Source organism: Coloeus monedula (assembly GCF_965178545.1).
Source record: "Coloeus monedula genome assembly, chromosome: 18".
NCBI classification, from domain to species: domain Eukaryota; kingdom Metazoa; phylum Chordata; class Aves; order Passeriformes; family Corvidae; genus Coloeus; species Coloeus monedula.
Genome location: NC_138798.1, coordinates 3,425,974 through 3,438,866, shown reverse-complemented (window position 1 = coordinate 3,438,866; position 12,893 = coordinate 3,425,974). Strand labels below are relative to the sequence as shown.

Sequence of the window (12,893 nt, the reverse complement as noted above, 5' to 3'; positions counted from 1 at the left end):
ATCCTGCTGGGACCTGCTGGGCTGCCCCAGGCTTGGTTGAGTGAGGTCCATTCTTTGAGAACTTGGTGAGAGTGTGGCAAGGGGATGCCTAGGAATTGGTTAACAGAAATGGATCATGGTAAAATGTGTGTGGAACTGCCCAAAAATCCAGCCTGTCCTGAGATCTCTCAGCCTGCCACCACTTTTTGGAGCCTTTGTGTGCTTCTTTCCCTTGTTCTTTACTCTCCTAGATGATATTTTTTCACCTTCTATTAGGAACAGGAGATAGAAGAAAGAGCTGAATCTTTTCAGGACAGAAGAGATAAAGCTGGCAGTGAGCCAGGGCTGCTGTGCAGTGGGCAGTGAACACCAGGATGTGAACCTGTAATTATACATCTCAAATTCTGTGAGCAGTACTCCAAGAATCATTATGTATGGGCTTGTTTGACAGTACTGTGGCTTAAGAGAAAAACATCCCCTCAAATTACTCTTTAATTTGGAAGTCAAGAGATTATCAATTCAAATCTTAAGCTCTTCTGCCTGTAATTGATAATCGTGTTCATTTAACAAACCTGCTATTGAACTGCTCCTCATACTCTTAATTCATCAGGTAACTGCTGATTTTTCTTTTGGAAAGGATAATTGAGAGGCTCTACAAGGTTGCTTCCAGCAAAGCTGAGATCAAACCTAGACTAAAATATGGCAGGTCCCAGGCTCAGCCACGTAGCCCTTCAAATAGAATTTTTCAGTATCTGTGTCCTTAACCCCTCCAGGCTGTAGCCATTGCTTTGATCCCAGGCTCTGGAAGCAGAGATCAGGATGGCTTTCATTAGGGGCCTGTTTAACAGGACTCCACCCCAGCTGCTGACCTGTGGGATTGAAAAAAGACCACTCCCCTAGATAGTAAAGTTTACCGTTAAAAAAACAACAACACTCCCCCCTCCTAACCCATAACTAGATTTTATATATGTTGTTTCAAACATGCAGATACAAAATTTAAGGACTCTTGTGCTTTTCCACACATAACTAAACTCTCCTCATCCTGCCTCAAGGTGGCAACACTCCAGACAGTCCCAAGCCCAGCCCAAGGATGGGATCCTGTTCCCTGGCCTTGGAACGAGGAGGTTGACTGACAGGCTGGTGGGACTATTCCAGATTTACATTATATAAATTTTTCTTCTTGATTTCAAAGCTTTATGGTCTTGAGTTCTTTTGCAGAATCATTATCACATCTGTCACTGTCACTGCTATCAGGGGCTAAGGATGTTTGTAATGGAGAGCTGCAATCCAAGCTATCACTCTTGCTGAAATACTGCTCCCAAGCACACGATAGGCCAGGTGCTGTAATTATTAATAATTCCCTCTGATGGTGCATATGAGCCCTACATTTTGTTTTAATGCAATTTATTTTGAGTTATTTCTTCGGCGGTGAAAATGGTTTTGGAGAGATTTTTTGGAAGCATTGCGAGTTTGTTTGCTGGAAACCTCTCCTGGAAATGAGGCATGTCTCTCATGGGCTCCTGTTCACTCACACACAAATGAACTGCTAATTAGGATGATAAAATTGCTGGGAGAGGTGAAACCTTCCAGTTGGCCAAAGAGAAGATTGTGGATTAATCTGTGTAAAGCTGAAGGCTCGACTAAAACTGCTGCTCAACATTCTGGTGCTAATGAGACTTGTATGTCTGCCACTCGAGGAGCTGAAAGTATGTCCTGTAGTTTTTGTTGAGAGATCCAAAGTGGGGGCTCACTCCTCTATGGCATTTAGTGCTTTCATCCCCACTGGTGCTGACTGGAATTGGGAATGTTCAGCAGTTTACAGTATCCAGTGATGCAAGGCAGTTTTTGCTCTTTGTGGATAGTTTTTGTCCATGAGTAAAAGCATCTTGAGAGACATATGGATGTTTAGAAAATTGTAGTGTGATTTGGAGAGCTATTTGTCTTGCCTGCCCCCTACTACCATATTGTATCACTTCTTCATAGTTTTTAATGTACTTCTGCTCACATCAATTCACATAAAGGAGGAAACTGCTCTCTCCATCTCTGTGAACCACGTGACCTGTTCAGTGTCATATTGGGAAAAAGTCCAGCTCCAAGTTAGTTCCTTGCTCACTGTTTGAGATTTAGGAGTCATGGAGAGGCTGGTACTGGTCTCTTATCCTCTTTTCCTGCAGTTTCTCTGCAGTCACTGAGAACTGATATATATAGAGATATAGATATATAAAATAATATACATACATACATGTATATATACATAAATAAAGCCAAGGCAGATGTTTTGAGACTGCTGCTGTGTTTGCAGGAAGCCGCCGGATCGTGGATGTGATGGATGTGAACACACAGAGAGGAGTGGAGATGAGCATGTCTCAGTTTGTGAGGTACTACGAGACCCCAGAGGCCCAGCGGGAGAAGCTCTACAACGTCATCAGCCTGGAGTTCAGTCACACCAAGCTGGAGAACATTGTCAAGCGCCCCAACGTGGTAAGGGAGCCCGTGGTGATGGGCTTTATTTCAGCTTCTTCCCAGAAATAAACCATGGAGTTTAAACAAGGTGATGGGAAGTGCCCAGAACTCCTGCTCATTTGGTGTTGGGATACCATTTTTAGCCAAGTAGAAAGCTGGTCTGCTTGACAGTGGAATTTAATTTACAGGAATTAGGTACCTGATGAGCTGTTAATCATTCAATTTGCACAGATACACAGTTCCTCTCAAGGTATTTAGGGGAAACTTCATCCAAAATTAAATACCTATCTAGTATTTTTCCTCCTCTATGCAAGCTTAAACTATCAAGAAGCTTGGATTCATTATATATGAACCCTCCTTTTATCCAAAACATGTTCTGGGGCTTCCAAAGCAAAAAAGTTGGAAACGCAATTGTTAAATGTAGAAATGTATACATAATTAAATCAGCATAATCACTGCTTTGTCAGAATTGGCAGTAGAGGAACGGGGTAGATTTGTACATACTTTTTAAAGGTAGAGGGCTTTTGTGATTTTATTCGCAATGGAGTCACTGGCGTGAAACTGTGACCTTATTAGTAAAGATGATTTCATTTATCTCTGTAATGTAGCTATGTGTGCTGTGCTAGCATGTAGCTGGGTGTGAAACTACAGCTCTATGATGTTTTGTTTTCAGACACTTTTTGCCTGGTTTCTAAGTCCTTTTCTAGTTACAACAGTAGTTTTTTAGCTGGGGATATCTCTTACCCAAGAAGACAGTAGGAACACCACACTTCTGCCTGAACAGGTCACAAATAGATGGCAGCTCTAATTGCTGATCTGTAGAAGTAATTCTTTACTAGACTTCTTTGTTCTTTTAAACGTGGATCGAAAATTGAATATTAAACACATATTTAGAAGTTCATTCAGATTTTTGCTGTCATTCAGACACTTAGCGGGTAATTTGAAGGTGCTCTGGGGAGTTTCTGGTGTTCAACTGATCCCGGTTTGCCCAAACACATTGTGCTCAGCGAGCTTTTAAAACATCTGTGCAAATTTCCTGGGTGCTTAGAAATTAAAAATGCAGTTAGGTACCTGTTATCTCGTGTAAATGGTTATTTCATAGCTGTTGAAAATGGCCTGAGTGCACAGCTGTTTGTAAAAGCAGGAATATTTAGATTTCACCGAAAGAGACATTTGCATTCCCATGGGAGTATAAGAGAGGGTGTTGTGGAAGTCCAGTACCTAAAGTCAGCTCCCATATATTTTGTATAAGATGTCCCCTTGAATTCTGCAGAGTTTTGAGCCCATGTAAGACTGAAATACCTGATTTAGGTTCCCTGCTGTGTAAACTCTGGGTTGCAATATCAGAATGTGGGAATTATCTCAGAATCAGGGCAGTAGCCAAGTTTTGTTTTCACATACAGTTGTGATATTCATGGAATCAGTCCTATTTCCTCCTTGAAATGGAAGATATTAAAATAGTATCATCCCTTCTATGTTTGCATTTTAATGTTCATAAATGCACTTTCTAGGCTGTTGGCTACAAAAATGCCACAGACAGAATACAAGAGAAGGTGCTCACAGGTCCCCATGAGACAAAATTTGCACCCAGGTAAATTGCCTGTAAAACTCTCCTTCCCCTGGGTTTTAAAGGGCTGAGTTGTGGTGATGAAATGCTGCACCTTAACAAGTTGGGTGCTCGGGACTTTTGCTGAACAGCAAGGCTCTCCCTGTCTGTGAGCATCTGCTGCTGTCACTGGAGGAGTTTTAGCCAACGAGAATATGTCCTACCATGTGTTCAGGAGCTAACAGTTGATTTTGGTGGTGTTTCAGGTGGATTTAGTTGACTGGGTGGATAATATGTGGCCACAGCATTTGAAGGAGAGACAGACGGATGCTACCAATGCTATTTCAGAGATGAAATACCCCAAAGTGAAAAAGTAAGTATTTAAAAAGCTCTGCTCTTGACTGCCTTAAGTCATTTTAACTTTGCTGAATACAGTCTTTAATCAAATCTCTTTGAAAAGTGCATTTTTATTTTTCAGTTTTAAGCAACTCTGTTTTGAAAGTGGCAGACTGACCTTAAGTAGTAAATTCTCTGAAATTGCTGCCCAAAGAAATCACCTCACATCACACAGATATGTCACACAGTGTAGTCGGAGTCCTGCTGTAGGCTGGGCTCCAATCCTTCCCAGGTTCTAAACTGCTAATGACAGATGTTATTAGCTGAGAAATGTTTTGTGAAATGAGCTTCAAGTCCATTTTGAATAGGTGTGTGACTTCCCAGAAACTCTCTCACTGCCCTTTCTGCCAGTTTACTTTTCTATTCACTTTTTCAAGAGCAAGGGCAAATATTGGACTGACTATCCAGGCTCAGGACCCACTCAGGGCAGGTTTGAGACTGAACACAAGAGCAGTTTGTCCTGGTTCTGCCTACTTCAGCTATAGTTTTTGGGTAAGCATAGGCTCACATCACTGTTTCTTCTGCTTTAATGTCTTCCTTGAAACCTTTTATGTGATGATTGGAAAAAGGAACTATTTGGGGGCCTCAAAATGTGCACTGCAAGTTTCCTGGGAATGAGTAGAGCTGAGATAGGGGTTCCTATAATGATGCAATGACCTGTATGGCTGATGAACAGGTAATCTTGGAAGCCCTTCACTGCTGTTTGTGTTTTATTGGCCAGACCAAATGCTGGCAACATCCCAGGCTCTGCTCTTGAACCGACCTCTGGTGTTCTGCAAATCACTCAGAACTCCTTCCAAACTGTAAAATAGATTGGTACTAACAGATACAAAGGAGTGTGCAGTCTGGAAGTAATATGTAGCATTTGCTCTTGTTCTGTAAAAATAAACATTTTGGAAGGTAAAGTAAAGGTCTTCATAAAGGAAGAGATTCTGTGACAGGCATTGGGGGGACATGCTCAGCACCATTGACTTCAGTGGAAGCTAAAGATACTCCTACATTTTGAAAGGATCAAACTGCTCATTAGGGTAACTGACTGTGGATTGGAGTGCCCCATGCATTTGGAAATGTCCTAAGTGACTTGCCTGAGGTCACACAATAAACCAGTGGCAGAGCAACACTTGCTTCCCAAGTGGTTAGTCAGCAAATAACATTCTTTGTAATTTGCCAGAGCTAAGAAACTGAATCATGATTCAGGGCCTAAGGATTCATGGATGGTACAAGGTAAGAAGTAAAGAAAATTATTCCTTTCCTAGAGCAGGCACACTCCAGATGCTGAAAAAGATGTAGCAAGTAAACAGAACAAGGCAGAGATGGTTTGAAGGATAAGGTAGCAACATGACTAACAGAATTTAGCAGAAAAAGCAGAGTATATGCTTGCAGTTCACTGCTTGCATCATGAAATGCCAGATGGTAGGTTTCAAAGGGATTTTAGAGACGTACCAATTCAACAGATTTTGACATGGAGTTTTTCCCATTTGTGGAGGGTGGCCTGGTAGAAAGGCAGGAGATGCCTGATGAAGAAGCAGACATGGAGCTGTGGAGGTTGCTGTCACTGGCAAAGGGAAGGTGGAGGTTGACAGCTTGATAAACTAGTAGATGTGATAGGTGCAGGGAAGCTAAACACTGAAAGATTGTGAATGCTTGAAATGTGACAATAGAGTTTGATGCTGGGAAAAGGAGTTACCAGGCATGAGTGTTAAAGGCGAGGGTGATACAGCTGGAGTGATGAAGATGTTGCTACTGAGTGTCATCTCACAGAAAGACTAGAGAAGGATGATTTACAGCACTGTTGGCACAAACCCCTCATCAGTCTGAAGAAGCCACAAAGCTAAAACCAGTAACAAACAGTGACAGTCTGTGAGCACAAGAGAAGCTGTACCAGATCAGGACAAAGATCTGTGGCTCTCAGTAACCTGTCTGCTGTTGGCTGCTGGCTGGCATTGATGCCCTGGCAGGAGCGTAAGAACGGTGTGAGCGTAAAATGATGCCACTCCTAAAAATTATCTTCTGAACTTCGACTGCAGTCCAGGCAAGGGCTGTCCTGAGGTAGAAGTTGTTGCTGTGTGCTCAGTGACTCTCAAGAGATTGCTCTTCCATGAACTCGTCTGGTATAAAGATGAACTCCTCAAGAGATTGGCTTTCTCCATGTTTGGGAATTCAACTTGACACTTTCCTGTAGAGATACTGGTCCCAGCTATTGCTGTGAGTGTCCAGAGGGTTTGAGCCCTTATTAAGGAGATCATGTTCAGTTGTGGAGCCACAAGTCAGTGCTGTCACTTGTTTCACGCTGCCCATTCTTTTATGTGAATCATCAATACTCATATGCTTTATTAATGACTGTTGTTGCTCAGAAATGGGATCGATTCATTCCATTCTTGTTCTTAGCATTCCCATAATTCTGAGAGTTTGCAGTATGCCATCCCCACCATTAACGTGTTCCCTACAAACAAAAAGCACTCCAGCGAGAGCGCTGCAGTTTCGCAGACACAGATGGCATTACCAGACACAAATGTCTGTCTTGGCTCCTGCACGTCGAGTTCCGTGCTGGGAGTGAAGTTAGAGAACGCTCCATCTGCTGCTTCAGTTACCAGGAGCACCGCGCGCGCTGGAGACCACCCTGCCTCGCACTTGGACTTGCACCATTAACTTTTTAAAAAAATTCTGGGTAATGAAGTTATTTTTCTGTCTGTAGGTAAATGGCTGCTTACCAAATAGGACACTTAGAGGACTGAATTAAGCAAGGAAATAGTTTATGTCCCCTCTTTCACATCCCAGGATGCAAGTTCCGGAGAAAAGCCTCTCAGACATGGGATCCTGGATCAGAGTGGGAAGATACTGTGTAACCAAGAGCCAGCAGAAAAAGGCAGTGCTGTTGTAACATCAGCTTTTAGGGGCAGAAGCTTGTTATATCACCATAACCGTTTTCAGTTCGCTCAAAACAAGCTCAGATTTGTTTTTCTGTTTAAATTCATCCAGAATTGAAGCAATCTGGATACAGCTGAGCCAACAAAAAAAAAAAAAAAAAAAAAAAAAAAAAAAAAAAAAAAAGTACTAATTTGATTTTTCATTTATCGAAAGAGATGGCTCTGCTGAAATTATTATCCTCTTTATTAGGTTTTGTGTTTGTAGCCTTGCAAGATTATTTGCAATGCAGTGGCAAGTGAATAGCTACTGTTCAGGACATGAAACAGTAACAGGCACTTTTAAGAACTTGGTAATGTTTGTGCTGTGGAACAAATGAAAATGAAAGATTTAGTCGCTGCAGCATCCTTTTTACCTTCAAAATTCTTCCTATTACTTGAAATACCTAAGCACTGCTGTAATAGGTTTCTATATTGCTGCTGTCCTTCAGTTAAGGATGGGGTATCTTGTGTGGAACATCTACCTGTTCACAAAATAATGCTGCTCTGTTAGCATGTCCTCAGCTCTATTCTTCCTCTCCCAGGCTGTTGTTCAGCCATCCATTCCTTTCTATTCACTCCTTTACTAAGTAGGGATGGATTTAAACAGATGCTAAAATGCTCTGCTGAGCTGTGGTCTAATTAGACGCCCAGGGTGCCTCTGGAGACAGGGAATCGAGGGAGCTCGCAGGTCCCACAAGGCAACCTGGCACTGGTTTACGCATGTGAGAGACTTGTCTGCACTTTGTATGCCATTTGTGGATTGCTTTTGATACAAAACCTCTATAAGTACAATTCAGTAAAAAAAATTAGACCAATAAGTGCGAGTTCTCCTTAAGACTTTCCAAGCTAGCAAAATAAATAAAATGTGATGTCTTCAGATCAGTGCATGAGTGACAAATCCTCCTTTGGGTAGAACTTGGAGGACTTGCAGCATCACACATGTAACTCAGATAACCACCAGTGTTTACAACAGTTTGTGGTGACCCTGGAAGTGAACAGCCTTGTCACAGGGTGGAGAAATGAGTCGTGCTCTCACAGACACCAAACTGCTGTTCCAGGGGCAGACAGGCCTGGCTCGCAGTGAGTTGGCAGCTTGGTTCAGTTCATTGTGGTGGTGGGTACCTCTTCAGAAATTTAAGCTTCCAATCAAAAAAAACCAAACCAAACCAAAAACAAACAAAAAAACCTCCAAACAAACAAACCTCTTCATTCTTGAAGTTCTGAGGTTCCAGCGCTTGTGCGCTGTTGGAAGCCAAAATCTGGAAGGTCAACCAGGGGTCCCTGTGCGGTCCCCACTCGTGGAAGCGGCACACTCGGATGTGCGCCCACCCCGCGCGCTCTTCCTGTTCCACCGGGGCTGGGACCGGGCAAGGGTGCGACGAGGGAAGTGTTATCGCTTACTTTGGTCCCAGTGTGGTCTGAGAGTGTCATTTGCAGGCACTTCACAAACACTCCGGTGCCTGGCAGAAAATTGGCTTCTGTTATCTCGGGTGTTGTCTCTGTGTGTGACTGACTCGGACCGTAACCCCCTCGGGGCATGAGCCGGGCCTTTTATGTGCGTTTGAAGTGCCCGGTGCGCGCACAGGGTGCGGTGACCACGGTGTGTGACGATTTGGTTTGTTTCCCTCGGGCTGGGAGCGCTCGGTACCGCTCCCCAAGAGGGGGACGGGGCGAAGGTGGGTCCCGGCAGGGCACGGGCACAGGGCCCGCTGCGGCCGGCTCTGAGCGGCCTTCCACGGGCAGGGCTGGCCCGGCGGCCACGGCTGGGTGCTGGGGGGCCCTGCGAGAGCGAGGAGCCGGGGTTCGTCACCCCTGACGGGGGAGCCGGGGCTCATCCTTGAGAAAAGCCGGGTTCATCCCCGCAGGAGCAGCCAGGGCTCACCCCTAGGGAAGCCGGAGCCCTCCGTGAGGAGATGCTGCGGCTCATCCCCTCGGAGCAGCCGGGCCCTCCCCGCCGCGGCGGGGCCGGTCGCTGCCGGTGAGGCGGGGATGGGGGCGGCAGCCGGGCCGGTGCCTCCCGGGTGACAATGGTTTCTTTTGTCTTGCGGCGCAATTCGTGGCTTCCAGTTGCAGGGCCCCAGTGTGGGAGCGCTGTCGGTGCGGGCCGAGGCGCCCCGAGGTAGCTATTGTTCCTGCTGCCTCCTGCCAGCCCCGCTCCCAGGCCCGGCAGAAGGGCCCCCGCGGTGCCGGGATGCTGCCGGGGGCCGCTCTCCCCCGACACCGGGAGCGTCGCTCCCGCCCGGGGATGGGGAGCGAGGCCCGCGCCTTTCCCCGCGCTGGCACTTGCAGTTGGCTCATGGGTCTGTGGTATTCGGTTTCAGGCTCAGGGATTTCAACCAGCCGGCGCTGCTCCTGGGAGGAAGGAAGAGTGAGCTATACTTTTCTCATTGGCCCGAACAAAAAACAGAAGCCTCTGCTGGGGTTTGGGAGTGGTTTATGGGCTGAGCTCAGTGGCAGGGGAGCCCTCGCAATGCCAGAGGGAATAGAGCCGTATGGTGCGCGGTGCCTATTGCGGGAGAGAAGGAGCTGAGCTCAGGGTAATGCTGCTGCCTGTGCGTCCGCTCGCGTCTCTCCGGGCCCATGTGCATGAACGCTGCCGCTGCCTGCCCTGCCCGGCGCTGCCTTCGCATCCCGGCGCGGCTCTCGCTGTCTTTGTTTCTCTGTTTGCTTGCGGGTTTGTAGCGATGCGTGGCGAGTGCATTGTGGGTTTGCCTGGGAGTGTGGGCTCTGCGCTGGCTTATGGAGTGGTATCTGTGTTGTTCCTGTGTTCCCAGCTCGCTGTGTTTGCTTAGTGGTTTAGCTTCATTTGTATCATCTCCCTCTCTTTTTTTGGATCTCTGTGTTTGTTCTTCCTCGTGAGTTTGCAGGTTACTCCATATTTCTTCGCATCATTTCTCTAACAAATTTCCCCAGATGTTTGGGGTTTTTTTTTTGGGGGGGGGGAGGGAGTGGGAGGGGGAAGTTCCCCTTTTCTCCACATCACAAATCCTTCCTCCAAAATAACAATACATTAACTCGACAGATATCAGCCTTGTGGAGAACACAAACCAAACTCTTCAATCGGGAAGGGAAGCTCCCCCACAACAGATTACAAGCAGCTGCATGTTTTAAAACCCTGACTGAGGCTGTGCAGGGAGATAAAGTGGAGTGTTCAGGGGTTGGATGTGGTAGCAGTTGTGAAAATATTCAACTTGGGGCATCTTTTGCGTCGCCTGTGTTTTCAGGGTGTAACTCTGGTCAGGTTGTCTCCCCATGCCTGATGTGGGATTGTGTTCCTGTAACCACTGTACCTGCCCTGGCCCAGAGCACGGTGGCCACAGCACACAGTGGGATGTAGTTCCTCGATTTCTTTCAACATGGATGCTGTGTTGTGGCTTTTTTTTTTCCCTCCGTTTTTTTTTTTTTTCTTTTTCACTGTTGTTATGGAAAACCCTGAAAAGTTGAGTGGTTCCCCAAATTAGCAGCTGTTGGTGATGAGAAGCCGCTGGCTGAGGCTGGAGCCGAGCGGTGCCTGAGATTAGCTGTGGCATGGAGTGTGCTGGGACCATGTGACTGCGGTGTACATTGGAAGAGGAAGCTGTAGAGGTCAATGCAAAGGCATTGTGCCAGACTCTGGCAACCAGGGAGAGAGCTGGATGGCGGAAGATCCTCCCGCAGGCTCCTGAGCCGGCCGGGAGCTGTTGGGTTTGGACAAAAGCAGGCCTGGGAGATTACCAGCAGAAATTAAGGCATGGCTTGTTTGTGGATGGAAAGAAAAACAGTTTATTTTCCAAATGCTTTGCAGGTTTTTATTAATCGCCATATGTGACTCTTTCACTAAAACCACCTTTATTGGAGTGGAAATTGTGTTTAGAGGAGTTTCAAGAAAACAGAGGGGAAAATGGGGAAAAACAAGGAAAAGAAAGAGTTGCGTGTTCACAGTAATACCTGCTTCAGTGCTTTCTCACCAAACTAAATTTTAAGCGCTTTGATTTGACAAATTCAATAAGAACAGGATTCAATCCTGTTATTTCCTCTCTGAACATAAACAGTTTGACTGCTTCAGGTTTAGATTATTGACTACTGAGGAATACCTAAAACCAGCTAATGCCCAGGCCATGTTTGCTCTTCCAGAATATCTTAATTCAATGGGTGATTGTTGGTAGGTAGCACTGTCTAGAAAATTTTTGTTCGTGTGATGTATTTTACATCTGACCTTTTGGAAACTGAAAATAATTGACTCCATAAGGATTTGAATTTTTTACTTTAAAACAACATGAACCTCTAATACTCAGCACTGCCTACAAGCTGAGAATTTCCATGCTGATTTTTTTTTTTTTTCCTAATGAGCAATAATTATTCAATCTGTGACTTTTTGCAGTTTGGCTGGAAGAAAGGCAACTTCCTTTCTGGGCTTCTTTTATTGTTTTTAAATTCTATCTGACTTGTAATCAACAACATCTTGGTAGAGAAAACATAAAAGGAGAAATTAAAAAAAAGTGTTTGGGAGGGAAGGACTCATATTTTGAAATGGAGCATATTGAGAGTGTAGACAGCTTCTTGGCTAGCTGTGATTTTTGAAGCATCTGAAATACCCCAGGGGCAGCAAAAGCTTCTTCCTGCTTCTGAAGGATTAAAAAAAAAAATTAAAAAAATTCCAGAGTGGGCAAGAGGAGAGACGTGTAATTGCACAAGGAGAGGTTTTAATTGTGAGATGAAGGCGCAGGACCTTTTTTGAAGCCCACAAATTGACTGTCTTCATGACAGCATTGCGTATCATTCTGTCAACTCCGGCTCGGGATGTGGTTGCTAGGCAGCGGCTCTTATGGACCCAGAGTGGCTCTGATTTGCCAGCCTTCTGCAGACACATGGTAAGGTCCTTCCTAGCCTATCATCTACAGGGACTTCTGCACGCCGGCTGCATACTGCTGAGCTTCTCCTACCTGAATGTGAGCAGAAAAAGACACACTTAAATCAAACCTTTTTTCCTTTTATTTATTTATTTATTTTTTTAACAAATCCCCTTCCGGTAGGGTTTCCATAATTCCCCTTAAAAACAAAACCAAACCAAACCAAACCAAAAAAAAAAAAAAAAAAAAAAAAAAAAAAAAAAAAAGCCATGAAACGGAGACCGGAACAAGGAAAAGAGGTTAGTGGGTTAAGTGGTGTGTGTTTCCTGCGTTTGCAAAGGTGCCTACAGTGAGGAGGGCGGCTGTGATTCGGCCATTAGTTACAGATGGTGGCTGCAGGCTGGAGATTCCTGCAGCCAGACCACAGCTCTTGTGTCTTTTCCAGCAATGCAGACTTTAAACTGCTCAAAACCTGTATCAAGATGGCATAAAAAATAGTGGATTTGATACTTAGTGTGGCTGCCAGCTGAGTCCTTTATGTATTTTGATGCAGAATGCCTAGAATTGTGAACAAAAAGGAGTTAGTTTGCCAAATGAGGTTTCTGTCCCCTAATCCTTGCAAAAATGGCATGAGTGGCAAGTAGGTAAAGAAAATTCAGGAGGATTTATAAGCAAATTAGATTTTTCAAAACTTTGAAGCAATTTGTGTACAACTTTGGTGAAGGTTGTGTCTCTGGAGCGATGAAGGAGAGCGTTAAACAGATCACCCCAGGG

At 45.0% G+C, this 12,893-nt stretch overlaps 1 protein-coding gene across 1 annotated transcript in view; it reads left to right on the top strand.

Annotated features, from left to right (window-relative positions):
* Window positions 1–12,893, top strand: part of KDM2B (lysine demethylase 2B) — a 106,655-nt gene that overhangs the window by 21,028 nt on the left and 72,734 nt on the right. The window contains exons 4-5 of the mRNA XM_082293766.1: window positions 2,282–2,460; window positions 4,255–4,361. Of these exons, the coding sequence (XP_082149892.1) occupies window positions 2,282–2,460; window positions 4,255–4,361 (286 nt within the window). The remainder of the gene's footprint in view (window positions 1–2,281; window positions 2,461–4,254; window positions 4,362–12,893) is intronic.